The sequence below is a fragment of the Tursiops truncatus genome, chromosome 3 (assembly GCF_011762595.2).
Source record: "Tursiops truncatus isolate mTurTru1 chromosome 3, mTurTru1.mat.Y, whole genome shotgun sequence".
Classification (NCBI taxonomy): domain Eukaryota; kingdom Metazoa; phylum Chordata; class Mammalia; order Artiodactyla; family Delphinidae; genus Tursiops; species Tursiops truncatus.
Window position 1 is genome coordinate 94,808,330 of NC_047036.1, and position 26,229 is coordinate 94,834,558.

A 26,229-nucleotide genomic window follows, 5' to 3' on the forward strand; every position below is an offset into this window, starting at 1 on the left:
GGGGTCGTGGGCCCAGAAGCTCCCTGGGCTGGTTTCCACCCACTGGTGGTTGAGGTCAAGTCCCAGGGCTAATGCCGGCCTACTGGCAGATCCAGGTCCTGGGGTCTCTAGCTGTGGGGCCCCAGTGGCCCCAAAGTTAGTGTTGGCACACAGGTGGGATAAGCTAGAGCTAGTGCCAGCCCACTGATGGGTGCATTTGGGTCCTGGGGTCTCTGGCTGTGGGGACCCAGGAGTCCCAGGTGTTAGTGCCAGCCCTCTGGTGGGTGGGGCCGTGTCCTGACCTGGCTGGAGTTCAGGGGGTCCTTCAGCAGGCTGCCTGCTAATCGGTGGTGCTGTGTCCCTTCCCAGCTAGCTGCTTGGCCCGGAGCAATCCAAGTCTAGTGCAGACTGGCTGGTGGGTGGGGCCTGGTCCCGGCACTAATAAGCTAAAAGGAGGATTCTGAAATGGCGTTTACCACCACCAGTGTCCTCGTGGCTGGATGAGCTCCCACAAATGGCTGCTGCCAGCGTCTGTGTCCCCAGGGTGAGTCCTAACTGCCTCCTGCTTCTCCGGGATAAGCAAGTGGGTCTAATCCAGCCTCCTTTCAAATTACTGCTTCTGCCCTGGGTCCCGGAAAGTGTGAGATTTTGTGCACGCCCTTTAAGTGTGGAGTCTCTTTCCCACAGCCTTCTGGCTCTTCCGAAAGGAAGCCCCACTGGCCTTCAAAGCCAGATGTCCTGGGGGCTCATCTTCCCAGTGCAGAACCCCTGGGCCAGGAAGTCCATTGTGACGCTTGGACTCCTCACTCCTTGGGGAGAACCTCTGCAGTTGTGATTATCCTCCGGTTTGTGGGTCACCTATGGGGGTGGGGACTCTGGGCAGCTGGTGCTGATATCTCTGAGGGGACACGTTAGGCTGAGTCTAAGGGATGGGGGTGGGATCCTGAGAACTGGAATCCAGCAGCCACTGTCAGGAGCAAGAATCGTTGCTGAGGTGTTGCTGGCAGAAGCAAGAAGCAAGCAGGAAGGAGCAAGCCCTTTTGCTCCTCCAGCCTTCTCTTGTCCCTCAGCGCCCCCCGTTGGCAGAGCTTGCAAAATCAAAGTGTGGTTTGCAGGGTCCCTAACATTACATGGCTGAGAATAAAAAGGTGGATTTGGAACTGACAGATAATGGCTTAATAACCTACTCAGGTCAGTATAATTATTCTGATTTTAACACATGGGGAAACAGAGGCTTAAGGCCACAGTGCTGGGAGAGGCAGAAGTCAGAATTTAAGATCAACTCGTTTACTGCCAAACCCCATTTACTTTGGGTTTTTCTAACTGTCAGCTTCGGACATGGTTAATATGCTGAGAAGGCACAGGTGAACATTTTTACTCCACACACACCTATGGTAAACCAGACAGCAGGCAGCTCTTAGAAATAACAGGCAGTGCTTCACGTGGATATGGTTGTTCAACACAAAGGATAACTCTGAAAATGACTTTTTAAAGAAAGTTAAATTTGGTCTTGTACTGAAAAGAAACTTTAGGTGAATGCATTTAAATAAGTTGTTGCTTCTACTTTGCAAACATTATTTAGACAGATTTTTATGGAATTGCAAATGTTCTAAAAAAACTGGCTTCATGCAGTCAAATCACTATTTGTTATGGTTTATAATTGCATTTTGAAATATAGACTGTACAGGAAGTACAGCTTAAGGATATTTTATTGACATAAGTAAACTTTATTGATACAAATGAATATGCTTATATTACCCAAGAATATGCTGTATTACTCATGAAAGCTAGCTTTAGCTGAAATGCTGAGTTCCCATAGTTTGCATAAACCATAAAAAGGATTGAAAAGGATTTTTAAATCATAAAAAGGATTTAAGTGAATCCTAAGTTAAATATATCAGAAATTTAATTCAACATAAATTCTAATTGCAGATGTCAAATGTGTGGAATCTATTAGTGTTGAATTTATTGATGCATTTTGAATGTCCTTATTGATGTTTTTCTTTTAAAAGCAATTAATGACTTTTTTTAGTTGGTTTTATATATGTTCTCATTTCATATTGGAAACTCTCCTCCGAGCATCCCTTTTCTCAGCAGCAAAGTGAAAGTATTGCACTGCATTAGTGGTTTTCTCTAGGGCTTCTTAGAAGTATATTATGGATTGCATAGCTGTTGATTAAGTATAGCCAATTCTTGATTATGTCAGCCACGGGTGAGGGGGTGGGTGAGGGTTGGAGAAGCTTGGACAAAGAGAATGCTTGGGATGGCTCTTGTCCCCAGTCCCCACTTCAATTAGGATAGCTCCAGTTTTGTTGGCTTCATATATTAGAGTTTATTTAGAGAAAAATCTAAAAAGCAGTGTGTGGAAACTGATCGACTGTATGATCTGCAAAGCCCTTTGCAGGTGCGACATCACGTTGACACTACATAAATCATCCTGGGCTGCAGCCTCCACACGTCCCCTCTTCAGAGTCCCCTTATTTACCTCTGAAATGACTCACCTTTGACTGTAGAAGTAAAACAAATTACATTCGATGAACACAAAAATTCTAGAGCCAGTGTGCATTTTGACTGATCCTTGGTCACTAAGAAACATCCCCTCTACATGGCATTCTTGCAGTAGTAAGGGTTATTATTTTTTAAATCTATTTTAATTCTAGATTAAGGTTTTGCGCCATCTGCTGGAAGTATTTATTTTTGCAATACTACGGGAGAACTGTACATTTATTCTCAGAAGTATCTTTAAAAATATTTATTAATACTTTAAAAAATTGTAAAGTACATGTTTATTACAGGAAATGGATAAGTGTATAAAATAATAGAATGTAATACAAAAATCCGGAGATATCTACTGTCAATAGCTAGCGTTTTTTCTTTATACATACAAGAATATGTTATCATGAGGTTTGGTTTGCGTTTTGTGGGTTTTTTTGTTGAAGTATAGTTGGCTTACAATGTTGTGGTAGTTTCAGGTGTACAGCAAAGTGATTCAGTTATCCATGTGAGATATATATATATATATATATTCTTTTTCAGACTCTTTTCCATTATAGTTTATTGTAAGATATTGAATATAGTTCCCTGTGCTATACAGTAGTTCCTTGTTGTTTATCTATTTTATGTACAGTGTGTATGTGTAGTGTGTATCTGTTAATCCCAAACTCCCAACTTATCCCTCCCCCCCAGTTTCCCCTTTGGTAACCATAAGTTTGTTTTCTATGTCAGTGAGTCTGTTTCTGTTTTTTAAATAAGAAAAACACAAGTTTGAGATCAATACTATGCTGATTTAGGTTACAGCAGTAGTAAAAAGAGAGGACACATTACAGATATGAGATTCTTTGGGAGGGTGTGCTCTCAGGCCCTGTTGTGTGTGAACCTTAAGATTTGCTTTGCCAATTATGCAAGGCAGGGATCTTACCGTCCAACTTAACTGGGCAGGGTGGGATAGACATAGGGTTGAGGGAGTGGGTTAGACCCTAGGAAAAGTGCATTATATTGCTCAGATTCCCAGGAAACAGATCCCCAGATTACTATTTCCAGCAGTAAACGTGGCATTGCTCCTTTCTGTTACTGTCCGTGTATTGAACACCGGTGTGCTAGTTGCTGTGACACATGCTATAGAATGAAGAAGTCTTATAGATGCTGCTTTGAAGTGAGAGAAGTCTATCATGAGAGATAAGTATGTAGATAATTAACTACAACACAAGCTTGGAGACATAGAAGCAGGGGTGCTTAACCTCATTGGGCAGGGAGACTGGGAGGAAAGCATTAAGTGGGTCCTGGTGGTGGGAACATTCCTGTCATTTAGGGTCAGGTTAATGAAGGATGCAGTGACAATGAGGCTGGGAAAGTAGACATAGGTCATGTCATCAAAGGCTGAGGATCACAGAGCACCACCAAGTTGTTGGAGGAGGAAAGTGACATGGTGTAAGAGGATTTTAGGAGGACAACCGTGGTAGCGACATCTGGAGATATGAAGGACAGAAGGCAGAGAAACCAGGTTAGGATCCCAAGGTGACCTGCTAACTGTGGAGGTCTGAAACAGAGATAAAAATTCCTTATTCAGTGTACTTGGGAGACAGAGTACAGTCAGAAAACCACATCCCATGAATAATTACTGCTAAGTAAAGTAAAATGTGGACCCAATTGTGAAAGCAATCTGAGAGCAAACGTATGTTTCTGTGGAACACTGACAATAGGCAGAGCCTTCCAAAATGAAGTAGCAGACCCTGAGGGAAACTAGAAACACTTTCCTTGGAACTGAAAGCCTCAGACAGGCTTCCAGCACATCCCTGGGGCCTGAGTGACAGAGAAAATGGGGCAGAGTTTGGTGGCACACAGACAAGCTACACTTGCTGTTGGAGTGGTAGGATGGGGGAGACAGGGTGGGTGGCAATCAGCCCTGCAGGTACTAGTATTGATCAGTAAAAGAACCAGGGACATTCCAAGCTGAATTGCAAGTCAGGAGCACATGTGAAGCCAGAAAGAATGGCCTCCATGCAAAGACCAGAGATTATCAGGAAGGATCAGAATGGAACCTCTGCAAAGGCACTAGGAAGAAAGCAAAACCAAATAACTGATAAAAAAATACATAGCAGGACAAATACACCATAAAGCGGAAGAAAATATGAACAAAGTTCTCCATGGAATAAAACAAATTAGGAAACATTTCCTCTTTGAAACAAGAAATCAAATCAGAGATAGGATTCAGAAGAGAGATGATAAAAGGAGAGAAGAAGAGAAAAAGTAAACTGAGCTGGCTGAGACAAACCTACTGAGATTTATGTCCCCAAATGCTTATATTAGAAAAATAAGGAATCAAAATAAATGAGCTAAGCATACACCTTAAGACAATGGAAAAATAAAATTAAAATATACCCAAAATAGAAGGACATGAGATAGAAAAGAAAGAAAGAGAGAAAGGAAGACAGACAGAAAGAAAGAAAGGGAAGAGAGAGCTTTTCTTTGACAAGATGAGAAACGTTGGAGAAGTAGTAAAACACTAGTACTAGGAATAAAAAGGGAGAGATAACTACAGATGCTGCAGACATAAAAGAAAACTTGATGCTATTATGAAAAAATTTATGTCAATAAGTTTGAAAACTTTGGAGAAATGGTTAAAGTTAAGGTCCTAGAAATATATGACCTACTAAAACTGTCTCAAGAAGGGGAAAAAAAAATCCCTCTAGATTCTCATTTGGAATCTACTTCTTTAACAGTAAAGTATGTATATCTTTTGTCTTATTAACAAATACAGTTCCATAATATCATTTTAATGGCTACATTGTATTATATAATTTTGTTTGATAATTAAGTCATTAAATTTTTACTCTCCCAACCTAGGAGCTCTATAACCTAGCAGTTATACAAGATGTGAATTTTTGCAGTGAGCTTTGTCTTTTCTTAGAAGAAATTCCCCAAAGAGGAATTGCTGGGTCAAAGATGCCTGTTTTAAAGCTTTTGTTACACAACAAATGTCTATAATTTTTTTAAGGTGTGATGGGAAGGCATTCCTGGAAGAAAGAGTAACAGGAATGAATTTAGGTGCAGCAAATACGAAATGTGTTCTGAGAATGAAAGAGTTCACGAAGTGCCCTATGATGTTAGTAAATCAATTTAGTAGAGCAATATTAGCATAATATTAATTATGTTCTAGTAATAACAAATAAAATGCTAATAACAAATAATAGTAAATATATAATAATAGTAGTAAATATAATAGTAATATGGTAAAACAACTTAATATTTTTAAAAAGAAAATTGTTCACCTGTACAACATGTGCACTTATACTGATCTCTGTTCAGGTAAGAAATTGTGTAAAACCAGCTTAATGGTTTTCCAAAACGGAGCTGCTGGGGGTCCTGAAGTTACATAACTCTGCTAATTCTCCTCTCCCTTGCCTTATTTCAACTGCCCACCAACCACCCTATTTTTGTCATTGTGAATGACATTCATCAGAGTCTATCTAAATACACAGATGCTATTGCAGTGCACTTGGAGTTCAGCCTTACCGTAGCCAGGACAACCCCTCCCACCTCCCACTAGTCTCTTCTCCTCCTACATACAGCTTTTGCTTGGAGCAGCTCCATCCTCCTAGAATACACACCCCACTCCCTCTCTACCTGAGTTTTCCCTGTCCATTTTTTAAGATTAACTCAATTGCCACCTCTCCTTGGGAGCCCTTCTTGATACGTCTCTTCCCAGGGAAAACCAGCTGTTCCTCCACTGCCTCCACTGGCCCTGGCAGTGTCCTGAGCACGTGTGATGCACATCTTGTATTTACGTGCTTACCTATCTCCTTCTACTAGACTTGAGCTCTTTAAGGAGAAGAACCATGTCTTATTTGTCATTTTATTAGTGCCTACCAATAGAGGTATTTAATCAGTGCTTGCTAAGTGAATGATTTGAAGAGTAGTCGTAATAGATCCCAGTGAGCACCTCCAGTGATGGAGCCACTGGTCCAAGTTCAGATTACCAGCTTCATTCACTTCTGACCCTTCACGGTGTTTCCCACTAGGAAGTTTGTCCTTTCAAAAGTACAACTCACTAGAGCTTCACAATGTAACAGTACCTTAATCAAATAAAAACCCCAGTGAACCTGTAATTCACCAGAGAGTAAGGATTTGTCTCTTTGACATCTTTCCGGTAGAGGGTTGGACAAGCCCCGTGAGAGCCTGTTCAGTAGCTGCTTAGAAGGCTGCTAATGCATTTAAGAAGTTAAACTAGAGAGTTTCCTACCACAGCCCCTCCCTAGATTTTCATGACTCTCAAAGTCAGTGACTTTTTAATTATTTTATAAGCCACACCCTACATCACATTAAGTTTATTAAGATTATTTGGCTACAAGTAACAAATTTTCTTATATCCCCTTCTTTCTTACATGAGGGTAGTATATACTTTCTTACATGAAGGTTAAATACTCTTTTTACTATGTTATTTTCATTTAATAGTATACTCTGGAAATCACTCTATATCACTTCATAGAGATCTTCTTTACTCTTTTTTCACAGCCGTATAGTACTCTATGTTTATGGTGCATGTGGATGTACCATACTTTATTCAACCACTCCCCTGTGTCTGGGTATTCCAGTATTTCACAGTTTAAAAAATACTACAATAAATAAGCTTATAAGTGGTGTTATTTTTAAAGTAACAGTTGACCCTTGAACAATGTGGGGTTTGGGGTGCTGGCCCACTATGATGGCAAAATCTAAGTATAACCTGTAGTCAGCCCTCCATATCCAGAGTTCCTCTGTGTCTGAGGTTTTTCACAATCCACGGATTCAACCATCAGCAGATTTAACCATCCGTGGCTGGTGTAGTACTGTAGTATTTAATATTGAAAAAAAAATTCCATGTATAAGTGGACCTGTGCAGTTCAAACCCATGTTGTTCAAGGGTCAACCATACAGTGTATGTTACAAATTCATATACAGATAGCTACAAACTGACAAATTAAATTATATAACTCATGAGCATAAAGAATTTTACTCTCCAGGAATTAACAGGTAACTGAGGAATGTTTTAGTATGTGAATCCTTAATTTTTAAAAAGCAACCAATTTTAAATTACATCAACTTAAGGTCTAGAAAACCTGAGAACATCTGAAGAGGAAAAAAAATTTTTTTCTTAGTCAAAGTCACGTCAAAGTGCAATAAATTCAGGACTAGCAAATTTAGCAAGGTATTATTAACTTTAAAAAATACTCTTCCATCTTTTAAAATTATACTGTTATCTTTTTTAAAAATGATGTAAAGTTCCTCTGAAGATTTGCTACTTAAATCATTAGTTTGAAAAGCTATTAGATTTTATTTTTTTTTAGCCAGGTCTCTCCTTTATTTCTTTTAAATTGAGGTATAATTAACTTACAATGTTGCGTTAGTTTCAAGTGTACAGCAAAGTGATTCAGTGATGCATATGTGTATGTGTATGTATATATATATATATATATATATATATATATATATATATATATATATATATAGTTTTTCAGATTCTTTTCCGTTACAGGTTATTATAAGATATTGAATATAGTTCCCTGTGCTATAAAAAAAAAGGCCATTAGATTTTACTTGAGACACTTGGAAATAACACAGGAAATTATTTTGCATAATTTATATTCTTTTTTTGGCTGTGCTGGGTGGCATGTGGGATCTTAGTTCCACAGCCAGGGATCGAACCTGTGTCCCCTGCATTGGGAGCACAGAGTCTTAACCGCTGGACCGCCAGGGAAATCCCCTATATTCTTTTCTAAATTGAAGAAATAAGAGGAATAATAACTTTCGAACTTGTGGCACATTTATTTCTTAGCACTTAAATTTTTTAAAAAGGTTTTCAGTTGGAACTTTTCTTGGTTGGTCACAATCCTTATCCTTTAGAAGATTTTCCTCCAGTTTTAAGAGGATTACTGCCTTGTATTTGGCCCTTGATATGTTTGTTCTTTCTGTAGCATCTTGTGTGGTAAGATCCGTGAAAAGTACCTTCTCCTGTTAAGTGTGTAAGAATATTATTCAGCCATAAAAAGGAACAAAATTGGGTCATTTGTAGAGACGTGGATGGACCTAGAGACTGTCATACAGAGTAATGTAAGTCAGAAAGAGAAAAAATATCATATATATCGCATATATGTGGAATCTAGAAAACTGGTACAGATGAACCAGTATGCAAGGCAGAAATAGAGACAGATGTAGAGAACAAATGTATGGACACCAAGCGGGGAAAGTGGGCGGTCGGGGTGTGGTGGTGGGATGAATTGAGAGATTGGGATTGACATATATACACAAATATGTAAAAAATGGATGACTAATAAGAACCTGCTATATAAAAAAAAAATTAATTTTTTTAAAAAAGAACAAGAATAAAGCTAAACGTTGGCCAAAGCGTGTATTTTTGTAAGGTGTGATTGACTGTGGAAAAAGTCTGGTAGGATTTTTACCTGATTCGAGGTTTATCAATCCTTACTTGGCAAGATGGAATTGGCAGTTCTTAAATGGCAAGATGACACATTTTTGATGGGCAGAATTTATCGCGTAATCTCAAAAATATAGCCTTTGCCTAATGGTTTTAAAGTTCAGGTCAAACATACTTAATTCTGGTACCCCCTTAAGGTTTTGCATCACTGCCAGATGGATTGCAAGCTCTTAAAACTGAAGTTTTTGTTTCCTTTCCTTGTTTTTGCTGCAAAAGTAATTAGGAATGAAATGACGGTTTTTACCCTATAATTCACAAATGAATGAGGTGGGTATTAACCTGCCTGGGAAGTGGTTTTAATGACTCACAGCACAATAGCTGAGTCCTGGTGGCAGAGGACAGTGATTAGAGGGCTGTAATTTAGAGATTAATATGTCTTAGTCGCAGCTTATAAACGTGCTTTAGTTTTCTCCTGGGACAACCCAGTTTTTTCCTAAATGGTTTTTAGTTTAAATATATAGATGCAATATCATATATATGCAATATCGTGTATATTTTTTATATGCAGTACTTACAGTGTAATCTCAAAAACATAGCAGTTACTTAACGGATGTAAAGTTCAGGTCAAATATATTGAATTCCGGCACCACCTTCAGGCTTTATATCAGGCCTGATGGGTTGAAAGCTCTTGTAACTGACGATTTTGTTTCCTTTTCTTGTTCTTTGCAAGAATACTACATATATGTACCTATAATGTGTCTGTGAGTGTATATATACTAGGCTATTTACACTGAAGTATAAAAATAGCCGGGCAGCAATTGGCTGTTAACATTAGTTGACTATCTGAAGTCGAGATACGACACCGAGCAGTACAGTCAAATTGTAAACTCTAGATTCATTGCTTATTGCAGATGCAAGATGGATGAGCAGACGAATGATCATTCCCTGATTTCATATGATTTTAGATAGACTCATGGTGGAAGAGAGAGCTAGCAATTACACTCACCTCCCACCCGCTCCGTTTTTCTACCTCTCCTCCTCTCAGCCACTATTACAAGAGTTAAGGAGCACCTTAGGGGCCTTCTGACTTTTCCTCCGGAGGGTTCTATAGTTTCTCAGCAAAACAAAGGAAACAAGGCTCTACAGTTTCTCTTTTTGTCCAGTATTCTTCCCTTCTTTGTCAACCGACTTAAAGGTATGTGTACTTTCTCTTTACAGCCCACCGCTTCAGCTTGGCAAGGCAACTCTCATTAAGAAGTAGGCACTAACGAAACTGTGAAAGTCATCATTGGAAAGACGCTCCTTTTCAAATGATGCACTTAAACTTGATTTCCTCTGAGGCTGGTAGAGAGAGAAGAGGCAAAAGCAGGTTACGGAATGTTGACTCTGAATGATAATTGCCATATTAATGTGTTGTAGTTAAGAGCAGAAGAGAGTTGGGGTTCTTTTTGTTGCAGGCATGAAACTGAAAACTAAGAAATGAGCATAAAAAGACGTTAGGGATCTAGAAAAAAGGACCTCCACACTTGAAATATGGGATGAGTGGTTTTGAAGTATATTTATCAGGACAATGCTGAATGTATATTTATCAGCATAAGGCTGAAATGGCCCAGGCTGCTGTCTCATAAAATAATTTTCTTCCTTCTCTGCTTTCCATCGATGGGGCAGAGTAAGCAGACAGGTTTCTGTTTTTTATAATCCTTAAAGTTGCAAGGAAGAATTTAAATGCATAATTCAAGAGATCCAGATTATAAGTGAGGTGTGAGTAGAGAGGCCCTCGGGGATGCTGATCTGTAACTGACCCAGAAGAGCCCTGCAGGGGTTTTGGTTTCAGAGCTACCCCAGACTGTAGCCTTCCTGGTGTTAGCCAAAAAAAAAAATCAATGATATGGTTGCATAGCTTATCAGATTCTCTGCTGAGTGCATTTCAAATTATTTTAAATCTATGATAGTGTTTTCACATTATTTTACATTGAGCCACAGAAGGGTGTGTGTGTGTGTGTGTGTGTGTGTGTGTGTGTGTGTGTGTGTGTTGGCAAATCCAGCAATAAAAGTATTCCTAGGAATCTTTACACACTGCAAATAAAGTTGTTTCTAAAGCATTAACATTGTTCATCTAAAAACACTCTCAAAGGCTTGGGTCAAAATTACTTTTAATTCTTACAGACAAATGGCAGTGGAGATTTTGTTGGAGGTTACGAGTTTTGTGGCTTTGAAAACAGTTGAATCATCTGGGAGGGAGCAGCAAGGGAATGATTTAATTGATCACCAGCACAGCAGTTGTGTCTCTTCCAAATATGTCCCTGGTGGGATTTGGCTCACCTGCCAATTATCTCAGTGATCTGTCATTTTTACCAAGGATGGGAACTGAGGGTAGAGACAGAATGAGATTGAAATAGCTTGACTCTCTCCTGAAAGGGCTTTGAATGAAAATATGCGTGTGTGTTTTACTTCTAAATATTTTCTGAGGGGTGTCTGACAGGTAATGTCTCTGAATAAACCCCTTTATCTGCTACTGAGTAAACGTGGAGACCAACTTCTGAGCAAGCGTTTAAACTGAATGCTTTTCCTCTTTTGATAATTTGCTAGTGTCCTTAGGGATCAAAGTAGAAAAAATACTCCACCTTGTGCAAGACACCATCTGCTTACATAAATTCAACCTTACGGTGCTGGAGGCCTCCTGAAGATAAGGGTAAGTGCTTACGGTGTGAGTCATTTTACTGCATTTCCCTGGATGACCTGTGCCTCAGAGTGAGCAGGAAGGTGGGGCTCTGGACCCAGTGCTGTTTCTAGGGTGACCTAGTTCCTGAGGCCTCATAGAGTGTGGAACTTGCCAGGGTTCCAGATCTGAGGTTTAAAGGTAAACATAATTCAACCGTGCTGGCTCCTATATGTGTGTAAGTAAGTCAACTACTTCATCCGATTCCTAACCTGAGAAACTGGAGAAAGGCCTGGCTGTATAGGGCCTTTCCCAGGCAGCATTTTCTGAAGGCATTTTCCAGGGTGACTTTGTCTACGTGTGACTCTCTTCTTTCCGGCTGACTTCCAAATCCAATCCTGAGGTCAGATGTGGCTCACGTGTCTGAGATGGGAAGCTTCTTCCCAGCACACTTTGGAGGTGTGTGCTATGACAGAGGAACTGGACGAGGCAAACTGGAGAGGATCATCTAAATGCATCTTCCCCTGTTCCTAGTCCAGGCTTCATTTTGAACAAGCTCTGTGGGGTCACTTAGCAACAGCCTATGTAGAGATGGAGGTCATCATTAAAATCAGTCTTGAAGCAGTGTAACATCCCCAAGACAGCTTAGTTTGGGAGGTCAGACGAGTCTGGATTTTAAACCCCTGTGGCCTAAATGGTCTTTCTGGGCCTCAGTTTTCTCATCTGTAAAATATTCAATAGAAATAACAGTACCTAGTTCAGAGCGTTGCAGTGGAATTAAATGAAATAATATATGTAGAACGGTTAGCAAAGTGCTTGGCACATAGTAGGTGGCTAATAATTAGCATTATTAGCATAATATTTATGAAATATGAATTGAGTACTAACAAAGTAGTAGTTCTAAGGGGAGATAAAGGTATAAGACTGCTTCCAGAGCTAAATTTCTAATGGAGGAACTTGCACGTGAGAGTTGAACTAACCACAGAAGGAAGATGAGTGTCGCAGCCAAAATGCACTCCAGTGCTACTCAAAGTTCCTGTTCGTGGTGAATCAAGGTTGGGCCAGATCGGAAATCAGTGAACTGCCTCCTCCAGATAGATAGTCTTGCTCTGGAGAAAAACATCAGCTAAACTATCCAATGTACCCAGTGAAGTGTCTGACATCCATTCTGGCCCAAGCCTGGTGCTAAACTGTTGCCCCATCCTTGGGCCATACTTTAAGGATGGCTGCCCTTGGAGTCTGTGTTATGTCTGCCACTTGGGGGAGCTGCTTCTCTTTGGGCTAGACTAGATTGTGGATTTTTACAGGCAATCTGACATATGTTAGGACAAAACAGAGAGCTGGTTAATTTGATGTCATACACTTTGTGTTTCATTAAATGCAATTCCCCAGGATATACCATACTGCTTCCAGCCCTATCCTTGAAAATGAGCATCTTCTACAGCCAGGAGCTGTTGTTTCTCATCACCATGATCAATGAGGTGGCAGCAGTGGGTTCTCCCTGCCTCTTTGCAAGGGTTCTTCATCTTATTTTTGTGTGTCATGGACTCCTTTGGTCAGCTGTTGTATCTATGGACCATTTCTCAGGATGATATTTTTTTTCAGAATGATGGTTTTAATCATATAAAATAAAATCTGTAAGGTTACAAGGGAAACCAATTATATTGAAATACACTTACCAAAATGTTAAAAAGAATTTATGATGGTGATATATGTTTTATTATCAACATATCAAATAAGATCTAGCGGCAGGTCTAAGATCTACCATCATTTTGAAGATGAGTGTCAATAACGTTTTGACATATCTACAACAGCTGTAATGGGTTAAAAAAAATATCAATCAAGGGGCTTCCTTGGTGGCGCAGTGGTTGAGAGTCCGCCTGCCGATGCAGGGGACACGGGTTCGTGCCCCGGGCCGAGAAGATCCCACATGCCGCGGAGTGGCTGGGCCCGTGAGCCATGGCCGCTGAGCCTGCGCGTCCGGAGCCTGTGCTCCGCAACAGGAGAGGCCACAACAGTGAGAGGCCCGCGTACCGCAAAAAAAAAAAAAAAAAAAATCGGTCAAAAGTGCTACTCAGACTATTGTGGTTTGCTGTTTGCCTTATAATAAAAGGCAAAGCCAGAATTTCAGTTAGAGGTTAGTGAAAATAAATACGTGTTCTCTATTCATCCAAGTTCAAGAGCCCCCTGCTTTCCTTCTCTGGTTAAGAACCCCTGCCTGGGAAATGCCAAGCAGGGAAAAAAGGGCGTTCTGAACCATTTTATTACTTTTCCTGGGACAGATATTTTGGGTTCCTAGTAAAATCCAATTACAATTTCAGGCCCTGGTGAAATTCTATTATAATTTCCATTTGCTTTATTCAGAATATGAATAAATACGAGTAAGTTTCCCCCCAAATCTATATTTGGAGACCTACATTTCATGAAGGACTTAACCAAAGGCATCTTGGGTGGAGGATTTGCATAAAATATTCATTTCTCCTAATGCAGTTAAATGGTTGCTCTTTCAGAAGATTTTCTTGCTTGCAAAGATGATCATAAAGTCATATCTATTCCCATGTGGAAGAAAATTTGTTACATGAAGAAGCTAGAAGGTTTAGGGCCCCGTTGGGGGCAATTTTCTTGAGGAAGCTTCAAACAGAGCCCAAGAGTGAAAGGAATCTTCAAGAATCAGATGATGGGGAGGCTTCTTGGAGCAGAGAGATAAACCAGAGTTCAAAGGGGGAGGAATGAGTTAGGTAAGAGATGGGAGGGATGGTAACAGGAGTGGGGCGGTCAGTAGCTTTGGCCCAAGGTAAGGAATGCAGGGAGGTGAGCCTAGATACGTTGCTGGAGTCGGTTTTGATGGACCTTCACTGATACACCAGGGATGTGGGATGTTACTGACAGAGGGGAGTCACGGAAGTCCTTGCATAGGAATAAGATAAAGACATTTCTGGTTTAGGAATATCAACATGACCACAATGTTTTGGACAAATTTGGGGTAGGAAGAAATTATGGGCAATAGTTTTAGGATCAGATGGCAAAACTGGATGAAGAAAATTATACCTATCCTAATATCTCCCATAATTGCCTAAGGATAGGATTCACCTGGAGAACTTATTAATTATACAGATCACCACGATTTTCCTCTGCAAATGATAACCCCAGTAGGGCTGGCATTTGACAGGGAATTTATCATTTTTAAAATAGCTCCATGTGATTTCATCTCCAGACAACTTGGAAAATGCTCCCTGGGAATGTGTGGCTGATCAGATGTGAAATTGCATGTGACAGTGTCAAAGCAAAAACCGCGCCAGATCAAGTGAAACAGGCAAAGTAGATTTTATTCAAGGCTATCATAGGGAAGGAAAGCCAGAACTCAGTCTGAGCTCAACTCCACTGAAATAAAAGGTGGGAATAAAATACTAGAGGACTTCAGGGGAGAGATTGATCCCTGGGATGTGTTGGGCACATTGAGTAATTCCTGAGCTTGCAAATGTTTTTCTCTGTGATTAGGTCACCTGTGTTTGCTAATTGGCACTCACCATTCCACCAATTAGCGAGTTAGGTTTCTACCTTCCCACAGAGACTGGCAAATAGGAGCCCAGCCTTTCTGGCTGATTACATTTCAAAGGGATGGTTCCTAGCCCTTGAGAAAGACCTTCTGGGGTTATAAAACTGGCTGAGGCTGGGAGAAGATTTACATCTCAATGGAGCAGAGAAAGAATTTACGATGACACGTCTTCTGAAGTAAAGGATCTAAGCAAAGGGAGGTCAAGGCAAAGAGTCAGGAGAAGGCTGAAGTTTAGTCAAACTGAGGGGAACGATAAGCCCATCTTGGTCAAGGGTAAGGTACTACTGCTACTCTTACTACTATGACTACTACTACTGCTATCTTTAGGGTGGCTTCTCCCTGATACAGAATGGAAAGGAAGAATCAATGCTAGGAATGGTAGGAAAGAAAAATCAACACGTCTTCCTAACCTAATGTTGGGAACTGGAGCGGAGGATACAGAAGAGTGAACAATCCGTGTCTAGCGGCCCTAGACATAGGGAAAATGGAGAATTGGAATTCTCAGTTGGAATTGGAATTGGTGGAATTGGAATTTCCAGTTGGCAGGCAGAGTGGCGGTGCCAGATGAGCTGGTCAAGCGTAACGCTCAGGTCCTTTGGTAGAAACAGCGCCCTGCACTCAGCACAGGTAGTTGACAAGAGACGGGAGAGGCAGCAGGGCTGCGGAAGCCTCCTCTGGCTCGTGGTCCTTTCTGACAGAACACTGCAGAGCAGGCTGGACTGTGCATTTGTGATTGTCAACCTGTGTTAGCTTCACCTGACACACACACACACGTATGCATCTTGTATGTGTGTGTGTGTGTATGTATACACATATAGAAGTATTTAAAAGTAAATTACAGAAGGGTAAGCTGTGACGAAGCGAGAGAGAGGCATGGACATATATACACTACCAAACGTAAGGTAGATAGCTAGTGGGAAGCAGCCGCATAGCACAGGGAGATCAGCTCGGTGCTTTGTGACCACCTAAAGGGGTGGGATAGGGAGGGTGGGAGGGAGGCAGACGCAAGAGGGAGGAGATATGGGAACATATGTGTATGTGTGACTGATTCACTTTGTTATAAGGCAGAAACTGACACACCATTGTAAAGCAATTATACGCTAATAAAGATGTAAAAAAAAAACTAAATTACAGGCATTTAAGCAGCTGAGTTTTATGGAAAACTGATGACTTCCATTTAGCACACGTTGTGTTTGAAATTTGTCAGAAAACTTGGTTGAGGAGGTTGGAGCTTTTAGAGACATCCTGGGCAATGATTTCTGAAAAGGTTATAATGAAACCATGGGAGCGGAGAAGATTTTCACAAAGTTACTGGGGATGTACTACGACATTAACGTATCTTCTTCTCTTTCAAGGGAATAAGTGTAAAGGAGGAAGAACGGAGATCTAAGAATTCCTAGTCCTCTTGGGCAGGAGTGGCTGGTCCCAGGGTTGCCTGCTCCAGTGAGGTCTCTGATGCTAAGAACTGTAAAAGGTACGGTTGATTTGCTCATGGAAGTTGATTTGCTCATGGAACACCAGGCTGAGAAGAGCATCAGTACAGTGTTCTGGGGGAGTCAGATGCAGGATTTAAGAGTGAGTGGTAAAAAAAAAAGAAGCCAGGGGAGCAAATGGCTTTTCTAGTAAGTCTGGTTTTTAAAGAAAGTAAGATGTAGGGAGAGAGCAGGAAAGTCACAGGATTAAGTTACTTGGGATATGTGATATTAATGTGTTTTATTTTTTTCCAGTTACTTTTTTTTGTGATCAGAAATGAGTGAACAATCAGAAAAAAACAATTCCACGCAAGAGAGACATGCAGGTCAAAGTTCTTCTGAGAAAAACTGTCAAATCGGACAGAAGCAACTGGTATGGCTCGTGAATACTATGATTCCGTGGTATTTGGGGAGTTCGCAACTTGGGGATCTCTGAGATGCCCCAGATTTGGGTGGGAAGGTAGGCCCCATCAGGAATCCACAGGAAGGATCTCTGCTCCTTAGTGCTTCTCCTCGTCTTCACCCCGCTTTCATGAAGCTGGTCTCATCTTACCTGTCTCCTCTGTGCCTCTCAGTCCCCAGCATCCTGTGCAATAAAATCCTACCCTTGGAGTAGGAAATTTGTAGAGAATATGGTCAAATATTTTTATTTAACAAATCCTTGGGGTTTTTTTTCCCATGATATGCTAGTACCTGTTCTAAAGCTTGGTATATGTTAATTCACCTAACCCTTATCACAAGATACCATTGTTAACCCATTTTGCAAAAGAAGAAACCACGGCTTAGAAGAAGGAGGAACTTGCTCAAAGCACTCCAGTAACAAGTGGCAGAGCCAAGATCTGAACAGAGGCGTCTAAACTCTTGCTTTGCTACTGAGAATAATAGTAGATCGTGCTAAGTTGTGTTTATTGAGCAGCTATACCTAAATACAGAATCATTTCATAAGGTTGTTTGTAAAACAAACCCATACACACAAACCAAAATGAAATTTTAAAGAAACATACCTATATTATTTTAGACTGACTAGACTATTATTAAGCTAAAGAAACTGCAGAAAAGCCCGAGATTCTGTTACTAATTTGTTACCTTGAAATTCATACATTGAAAGTTTCCCTTTGGTTTCAAAATGTAGTATTTCATATATGTGTTAGCCTAAGTGTTTGGGGGCCACTCAGATTATTTTCTTCTAAAATCCTTCAGAGGAGCATTCCCTTCACTCCTGACATATGTGCTGTATGTTCAAAATTAATTATCAGGACTGATTGAAGTATCTTTATTGCTTGTCTTTCCAATTAGGCCCCATTTAATTTCGAATTATAAATATCCCCAAACAGAGACTTGTGAAAATGTCCACTAACATGCTATTTTGTCATTCAAGCCAGATTTTCTTCTTGCAGTCTGGCTTTGACTGAGAGGGGATCCTTCAGGTGGCTGCATTCTGCATCAGAGCCCTGATGGGGTCCACACTCCCAGGGCAGTGAGTGCTGAGATGCCCTAGAGCACTGAAGGGGAGGGTTGTGTGTACTGTGTGTTCTCACTGTGTTTTGAGATACTTTACCTGGGCAGAAGGGCTTTTACTCCCTTGTCATTATCCACCATAAAATGGTAATTCTGACTTTCATCCCCAGCAGATTTGAGAAGCCAAGGGGTGTTTTGCAGGTATAAAGGGAATTCTTCTGTTCCCCCTTGATTGTTTTTTATTTTTTTTATTATACATAGTTTTACACTATGTATTTGTTTATTCAGAAAGAATGACCTAATTTGAAAAGTTTTACATCATCTTTTGAAACTTAATCTGATTAAATTGTTTATTACTCTAGCTAAAACAACTAAGCTTTCATGCCATTATGGTAAAAGTTACAGAAACTTCATTTTGATTCTGTGTAAAGCAGATAAAATTACCTGGTTCTTACTACTAATATATTTTATTTGTTTATTTGTTTCATAGCAACAGATAGAGCGACAGTTAAAATGCTTGGCATTTCAAAATCCCGGACCACAGGTAGCAGACTTTAATCCTGAAACAAGGCAGCAGAAAAAGAAAGCACGAATGTCAAAGATGAATGAGTATTTTTCTGTGAAGTACAAGTAAGATCATGATTTATTATATTTAATCCGTGGGATTACAAAATGCATGAATTCTCCTTGACAAAGCAATTAAATGTTGCCACTTTTTTATTACTTAAAGATGTATTTTCTAAAGTACAGTATCACCCCTTATGTCTGGAAGTTAGCAATTTCAAGAAATAGACTATAATCTCCAACTAGGCATCAGTTTTTTTGTGTGTGTGTTTTTTTTTTTTTTTTTTTTTTTTTTTGCGGTACGCGGGCCTCTCACTGTTGGGGCCTCTCCCGTCGCGGAGCACAGGCTCCGGACGCGCAGGCTCAGCGGCCATGGCTCACGGGCCCAGCCGCTCCGCGGCATGTGGGATCTTCCCGGACCGGGGCACGAACCTGTGTCCCCTGCATTGGCAGGTGGACTCAACCACTGCGCCACCAGGGAAGCCCAGCCATAGGCGTCAGTTTTTTAAAAACAGGCTTCAGAAGTCCTTGCACTAGAGTAATGGCTGTAGTAGGAGAGATGATTAAAAGTAAGAAAGATGTGCATTAGAAGGAGAAATAATATAACCATGGGAATGAATTCCAGTATCAGATGGGCACAGAAGTATCATAAATTCAATTGTTGCTAGCACACCAGAGGCATAAATTAAGCAGACCATCAAGGAAAAGGTTGATATATTTGACTACATTAAAATTAAGACTTTATGCCCTTTAAAAGACATTCTAAAAATAAGGAGAGACAAATCACAAGGTGGGAGAAGTTATTTATGATCTAAAAGATCAGTATCTAAAATATATATGAATCAATAAGAAAAAGATAAACATTCTAAGAGAAAAACGAACCCAACAATGAACAGGCATTTCATAGAAGAAAAGACTAGTGAACACTCAGGATACTAAACCTTAGTCATTGGTACAGTATGGGGAAGTGCCCCCCCCGACCAGATGGGCAAAGAGTTCAGTCTTATGATATCACTGTTCATGAAGCTATGGGACATGAATTAGGTGTAAAATAGTACAGCCTCTTTTTTTTTTTTTTTTTTTTCCGGTACACGGGCCTCTCACTGTTGGGGCCTCTCCCGTTGTGGAGCACAGGCTCCGGAGGCGCAGGCTCAGTGGCCATGGCTCATGGGCCCAGCCGCTCTGTGGCATGTGGGATCTTCCCGGACTGGGGCACAAACCCGTGTGCCCTGAATCGGCAGGCGGACCCTCAACCACTGTGCCACCAGGGAAGCCCTGTTTTAAAACAGCTTGGCATTACCTATGTACCTTATGACCTAACATATTCACTCCTGGGTGTATATCCTGCAAAAACTCATACATGTACAATAGGAGACATGTTCAAGAAATTCATAGCATCCCTGCAATAGCAAAGAAAATAAAGTAGTAATAATCCAAATGCCCACCCATAATGGAAAAATTAAGTAGCTGGTATATTTGTACTGTGGAGTACATATAGATGTGAAAATATCTGAAAACAGCTACATGTGCCACCATGGATGAATCTCAAATCATGATGTCAAATTAAAAAAGCAAATTACAGAAGGGAAAATGCGGTGCGCTTGGAGATACATACACCTATGGCATAATGAAAAGTAAAACAAGGAGATGACTTTTATGATATCAAGGTATGGTTCCTTTTGGCCGAGTGGAGGGATACAACGGATGGAGCGTGAAGAGGTTGTCAAAGGCGTGAAACCTCTTTATTAAGCTGGGATATGTGGAAGTGTGTTTTATTCTTTATCTCTGCATGTATGTTTTGTACACTTTGTGTACCTATGATAGCTCAGAACTATATAGAGTATAGCATCAGATGGGCAGGAAACTGTAAGATTTGTGTCTTGATGTCTGAGTAAAGGCAGGGAGTATTTGGGTGAAGGCACAGGGAGAAGGACAGAGTCTGACCTAGGCTCTCTGTTGGCTGCATGACTCCCCATTCCCATAATAGATTTCACACCTCCTTGTCTGTTGACACCTGCATTTCCTGGTGGGTGAAGGAGCTCTCATGCTTCAGATGAAGTGCTTCAAATGTCAATCCTCATCGGAAAGGCTGTCCTGCTACAGTAAGATAATCAGGCAAGTCTGCATAATGATCCTTAACCTTCCCTGCTTTATTGGGAGAGGGAAGAGGATGGAATAGCATTACCTAACAGGAAGGGAAGGAGGTGTTATGCCTGCTTGGGGGCCAAGGGTGCAGAAGGTCATAACTTCACAGCCTTTTCTGACTTCAACTGGTCCTAATGGATACAGGCTCTACACAGGTACTTTTGTCATTCTCAGGGTTTCAAGCAGCTCAGTACTAAAGGATTTATTTCGAGATGGTTTGATTTTGAGAAGGTGGCAGAATCCTTTCGCTTCCTGGACTTGTAGAGGCCGACAGGGGCAGTGTCGGGGGACAAAGCACGGTGTACTCACTGGTACAGAACTTCCTGCTGTCACTCAGAGTTTATGACACCTTCTGCCCCCCACACTGGGTAAAAAAAACAGAATCAGAAAGGGACAGAAGCAGTGGTATGAGAAGACTGTTAGCAGAGGAATTTTCAGTTTGCTTGTTTTTGTTTTTAATGATGTTGGTATAGTAACGGACAATTCCAATGCTTCTCTTGAGTCATTCAAAATGTGACTGTATTCACTGTAGTGCTTCTTCTTTTCTCTCTTTTTTTTTAATTGAAGTATAGTTGATTTACAATGTTGTGTTAGTTTCAGCTGTATATAGTGCTTTTTCTTAAGAAAGGAAAAATGGATGTAATTTATCGGGGGAAATTCCATCAAGGATGGTTATATTTTTAAGTAAAAACTTGTAGAAGGAAATTTTAATAGCCTTTAATCAGCTATTCCTCAAAATTTGCTTAGGTGGGATATTACATTCCCCAGCATGCTGGAAAAAACGAAGCCTTACTCTAGGTGACAGCCCTGACTGCCTTGGTGATTGGTGCATATTGACTGAATTTCCCAGGACATGTTGCCTTATAGCATTCTGAAGTGTTGCTGGACCATCTTTAGGGTGCTGCTTCCTCAGAGTAAAGGGAGCCTACCTGGGAAGATTGCTACACAAGAATCTATTCTCAATGCTGAGGAAAACTGCACTGTCCTGTTAGTGTCATTCTTTTCCTTTGCAGAGTTATGAAGAAGTATGACAAAAGCGGCAGGCTCATCTGCAACGATGCTGACCTGTGCGATTGCCTGGAGAAGAACTGCCTGGGCTGCTTCTACCCCTGCCCCAAGTGTAACTCCAACAAGTGTGGCCCTGAATGCCGCTGCAACCGCCGCTGGGTGTACGATGCCATCGTCACTGAGTCTGGGGAGGTCATCAGCGCGCTGCCCTTCAACGTTCCCGACTAGGAGCTGCCCTCGTGGTCTGATCGGTTTCTTCTTTACCTTTAAGGCAACCTCTTTCTCTTGGGTGAATTTTAGGGCTGGGGGAAAATGTTTTAAAAAATTTACTTAAGACTCATGTTCTGCGAAGCCATAGAACAGTAGGGAATGGGCCATCCTTCTCTAACCTTCCTGCTGTGACCTCCTCTCAAATTCCTCTCCTTGTAACCCAAGAGAGTGCCCATAGATGGGTATCAGCACCGACACCTCCATCACTACTTTGCTCTCAGATTAAAAATCCCTTTCCTCTTTGCTGGTATCTTAGGAAATGGAGTCTGAAGATCTTCAGAATTCTGTAGCTGGGAGCTTGTCTTGACATAGAACATAGAATCATACATTTATAATAGCTAGTTACCCTTAGAATCTTACACATCACTAGTTCTAAATCAGAATTGTTATTTGGCTTGAAAAAAACAAAACCTTGTGACTTAGCATACCAAGTCTCATTTTTTATTGCATACCCACAGTCTCATTTTTTTATTATTGATATTTTAATAATATTAAAAGGCAATGTAATACTTGGCAATATTTTTATTAAAAACTTATATTTTATTTATGAAATGGAAACATTAGGACTTGAATATCCTAAAAGCCAGTGGTTTACATTGTTTTTTATTTCAGGATCAGTATTTCAGAATATTTTTTCAAAAGGAGGAAACTTAAGTTATTATATGAAAGCACATTGTTGTGTGTTGGCTAATTGAGAGCCTTGATACCTAGTTGACTAGATACATGATGTGGTCTTTTTCAATTCTGATACATTGTAGGAGGTTTATAGAAACTTCCACTCAGCCTTCTTTGAATTTGTCTTTATGAGTCCTGTTTACCCTAACTCAGTGGTTCTCATCCTTCAGTGTACATCAGAATCACCTGGAAGACTGGTTGTATGGTAGATTTTTCTGCCCCACCCACAGAGTTTCTGATTAGGTCTGGGGCAGGGGTCAAGAATTTTATTTCCCAGGTGATGTTGATGCCACTGCTGTGGGGACTTGAAATGTTAGTTTTCAGAGGTTATTTTTCCTGCCCAATCAGTTTCAAAAGCACTTATTACTGCACAGTCCGCATGCCGGGAAAGGTTCCTGATAATTCTAGACTTGTTACTTGACCGTATGTTTTGGGACTAAAGTAGCAAAAATCCTGCAAGGCATGCTGTGATGGCACTATTCCTGTATGTGCAGCAGGAGAACTGACTCTGTTTTTCACAGAATTTACTGAGTTTTCCAGACTCAACTTTGTGCTACATGTTTCCAATTCACTACCTTTAACCATCACAGCCCTGGGAGGAAGAAATCAAATACCCAAGTCAGATCCTTTGAAGTGCTCATGAGGAGTGCGCAGCCCTGAGACCCGTCCAAAGGAGTAGGGGCCTTTTTTGGTTTATATTATGTTCTGTTTTGAGAATAATTGTTGTTTTGTAAATGACTGACCAAGTGAATTGTTTCTTCACTTATTTATTTTAGAATCATATAATTTTAAAGTTGAAAAGGAATCTTCCAGGTTGTCTAACTAGTGACTTGTCAACAAATAATAACCAAGAGGCTGTTCTGTGCCAGGCTCGGGGATGGAGCTGTGAGTAAAACTCAGCTGGTCCTGGTCTTCATGGGGTTTATAGAACTAAAAACAGTCTTGTTGTTGTTGTTTTGTTTGTTTTTTCTACAACTGAGGAAATTTGGACCCAGTGAGATTAAAATGACTCGGTTAAGGACAAGCAGAAGCCCTGGCAACCTCGGTGTTTTGAACCCTAAGACTAGGTCAGTGTTCTTTCCATGACACCAAGTATGTCCCTAATTGGCCTGATTGTAAGGCTCATCCAGGTGCTTTTAATAATATGCATTCCTGAACCGCATCCCAAACTTCAGGAGTCAGAACCTCTAGGGATGAGGCCTGGTGATCCATACTTTAAAACAAGCACCCCCAAGTAGGTCTCATGATCAGGTAAGTTTGAGAAACACTGCCTTATCATAGCTGTCTTATTTTCGTATTAAAAAATAATCAGGCAAATTGATATTAAAGTGTATTTCCCTTTTATCTCCTCCTACAGTCTTAAACATTAGATGAGAGGATCTGATTTAAAATGATCTCATTTAAAACACGTGTTGGCAAATTACGTTGGTAAGTTTTCCAAGTAAAGCAAAAAATAAAATAAATTCACATATTTATTAAGCAGACACCTCATACTGCTTTTATGGAAGCCTAGTAAAACCTTTGATGAAGTCCTTTTTTTATAAATCAGTGTATTTCATCTTGATCTACTGCCAATTCAATTCATTTTTAAAAAGCCTCCTGCACTAAAATGATTCTTGCAAAAATAAGTTTATGTGAATTTTCAGAAACTTATTTTGTAAGTGTCTAGTTCTATCACAAAGTGAACAAAGCTCTTTAGTTATTTGAACTAAATTCAGATTAACAAGGAATATAGTTGTACGATCTGATTACATTAAGGAAATTGTCTTAGTGTAATCAGATTTTTTTTCTCTTTCTGTGTGGCTATCTTTCTTTCAGTGTTGACAGTGTGTCTTCATGAATATGTATAGAAATTGCAAGGAAAGCTATTTCACAGAAGCTTGTTTAAATATAAACTGTTATTTACTGAAGGATTTAAACAAGTCACTCAGTAATCCTTTACACAAGGATTTACAAGTGGAATGCCATTTCACATCAATTTGCAGAATACTTTATCTAAGTCTAATTTGTAAGAGAAAGAATCCATACAGCGTCTGAGACAATCCTTAGGCACCTCCCGCCCACCCCCCAATACAGTATCCTGGATCCATTACAGGTATGAACCTTGGGATGCTAACTCATAAAAAAATCATTTAAGCTCTCCTTTATATATTTATTTGCTTTTCCTGGAAAGTGAACACTGCCAACTTGGATATTTTGTGGCTATCATGGATCGCAGTTCTATAATGCCTCGGCAACGTAAACACTTACGTGAGCAGGACTGCAGTGTTTGGCTATGCAGGCTATTGGCTGCACATGTCCAGGGGTGCCTTTCACATGGGCTACACTGCCACCAGTGCCCCCACAGCAAAGTGGCTCTGCTAGCAGGTGCCATTGATGTGTGGATTTCTTGATTGTCTAGTATTTATGGACACTCGGTATATGCTAGGCATTGAGTGCTTTACACTAGCTTATATCTGGTATAAAATGATTAAAAGAATATCCCTACATCTTGCTTTTTCCCCTTCTACTGTTTCTTTTTCCTTCATTCTCTGTGGTGTCTATAACCGCAGACTACAATTTTCAGGTTAGTTCGAATAGTACTCCAAATATATTATCGAGCCAAAACAGTTTTCATACTTTGTTTCTTTTTCATAATCTATATTTTAATCCTAGATTTGGAATATTCTTTTTCATATTCACAGATTTCCTGAAATTCTGCTTTTACCATAATAATTGTTTTTCACTCTGTGCAAGGGATATGACTCTCTTATCATCACTATTCATGTCTAACAGGTAGTTTATTTTGTGTTTATAGTTTGTAGTTTCAGAAGAATTTCCCTCCTCACTTTGTATGGTTCTTTTAAAATTGGCCGATGCTTATGTCAGACATAATAAATTCAAAGAGATCAGAGACTGCCTTTGTTTTTCCTTTGATAGTGAATTCAATGGCCCTGAATGCTTAACAGATATACTACTTAGTGACCATTCATTCGTTCATCCATTCATCAAGCACCTCCTATCTGCCAGCTACTTTACTAGGTGCCAAGGATACAATGGGTAAGAAAAAAAATTTTTTTAAACCTAGGATACATAAAGTAGAAAGAAAACCCAGGCTACTTAAACTGTGTCATTCCTCGTATCCAAGGTCCCTATCCTGTCCGCCTTCCTCTCTCTATTTTTCAGAGTCATCTTGTGTATATTTTATTAATCATGTCTAGCCTTTTAACCTACACTTACCGAAAGAAATGGAAAAAAATACGTCTGATACCACTAGGTGGCATTCTGGGGGGCGCTCCAAGGAGCTCCAGTCTCAGGGCAGAAAGAATTCAGCAAGAGGCAAAGTGGTAAATAAGAACTGATTTATTAGAATAGGGACACTTGTGAGGCTCAAAAGTGGGTGGGTGCGAGGGTGCCGCACCCCGAGAACTTAGTGGGCTACAGTTTTATAATCAAAGGAACAGTAGGGAGAGGGAAAAGGCCATCTTCCTCATTCTTGAGTAGATGTCATGCTTCCACCATCAAGTCCTCCTCCAGGTTGGGCAGGGGAGTT

General features: G+C 40.3%; 1 protein-coding gene across 5 annotated transcripts; it reads left to right on the forward strand.

Annotated features, from left to right (window-relative positions):
• Positions 1-397: 397 nt before the first annotated feature.
• Positions 398-25,590, forward strand: ARL14EPL (ARF like GTPase 14 effector protein like). 5 transcript variants are annotated; one of them, XM_019940861.3, is made up of 6 exons: positions 428-523; positions 11,480-11,582; positions 16,461-16,579; positions 16,833-16,950; positions 18,526-18,665; positions 21,758-25,590. In XM_019940861.3, exons 4-6 carry the CDS (start codon positions 16,855-16,857, stop codon positions 21,978-21,980), a joined length of 459 nt encoding a protein of 152 aa, XP_019796420.1. In that variant the 5' UTR covers positions 428-523; positions 11,480-11,582; positions 16,461-16,579; positions 16,833-16,854; the 3' UTR covers positions 21,981-25,590. The 5 variants fall into 5 exon arrangements, with proteins under 5 accessions (XP_019796421.1, XP_019796420.1, XP_073658522.1 ...); XM_019940862.2 differs by lacking the exon at positions 11,480-11,582 and having other exon boundaries at positions 398-523; XM_073802421.1 differs by lacking the exon at positions 428-523 and having other exon boundaries at positions 9,652-11,582.
• The last annotated feature ends 639 nt before the right edge of the window (positions 25,591-26,229 follow it).

Coding starts and splice junctions, on each gene's coding strand:
- ARL14EPL (XM_019940862.2), top strand. CDS start 16,855: ATGAGTGAACAATCAGAAAAAAACAATTCCACGCAAGAGAGACATGCA. Junction 16,951..18,525: donor AAATCGGACAGAAGCAACTG/GTATGGCTCGTG, acceptor TTTGTTTCATAG/CAACAGATAGAGCGACAGTT. Junction 18,666..21,757: donor TATTTTTCTGTGAAGTACAA/GTAAGATCATGA, acceptor TTTCCTTTGCAG/AGTTATGAAGAAGTATGACA.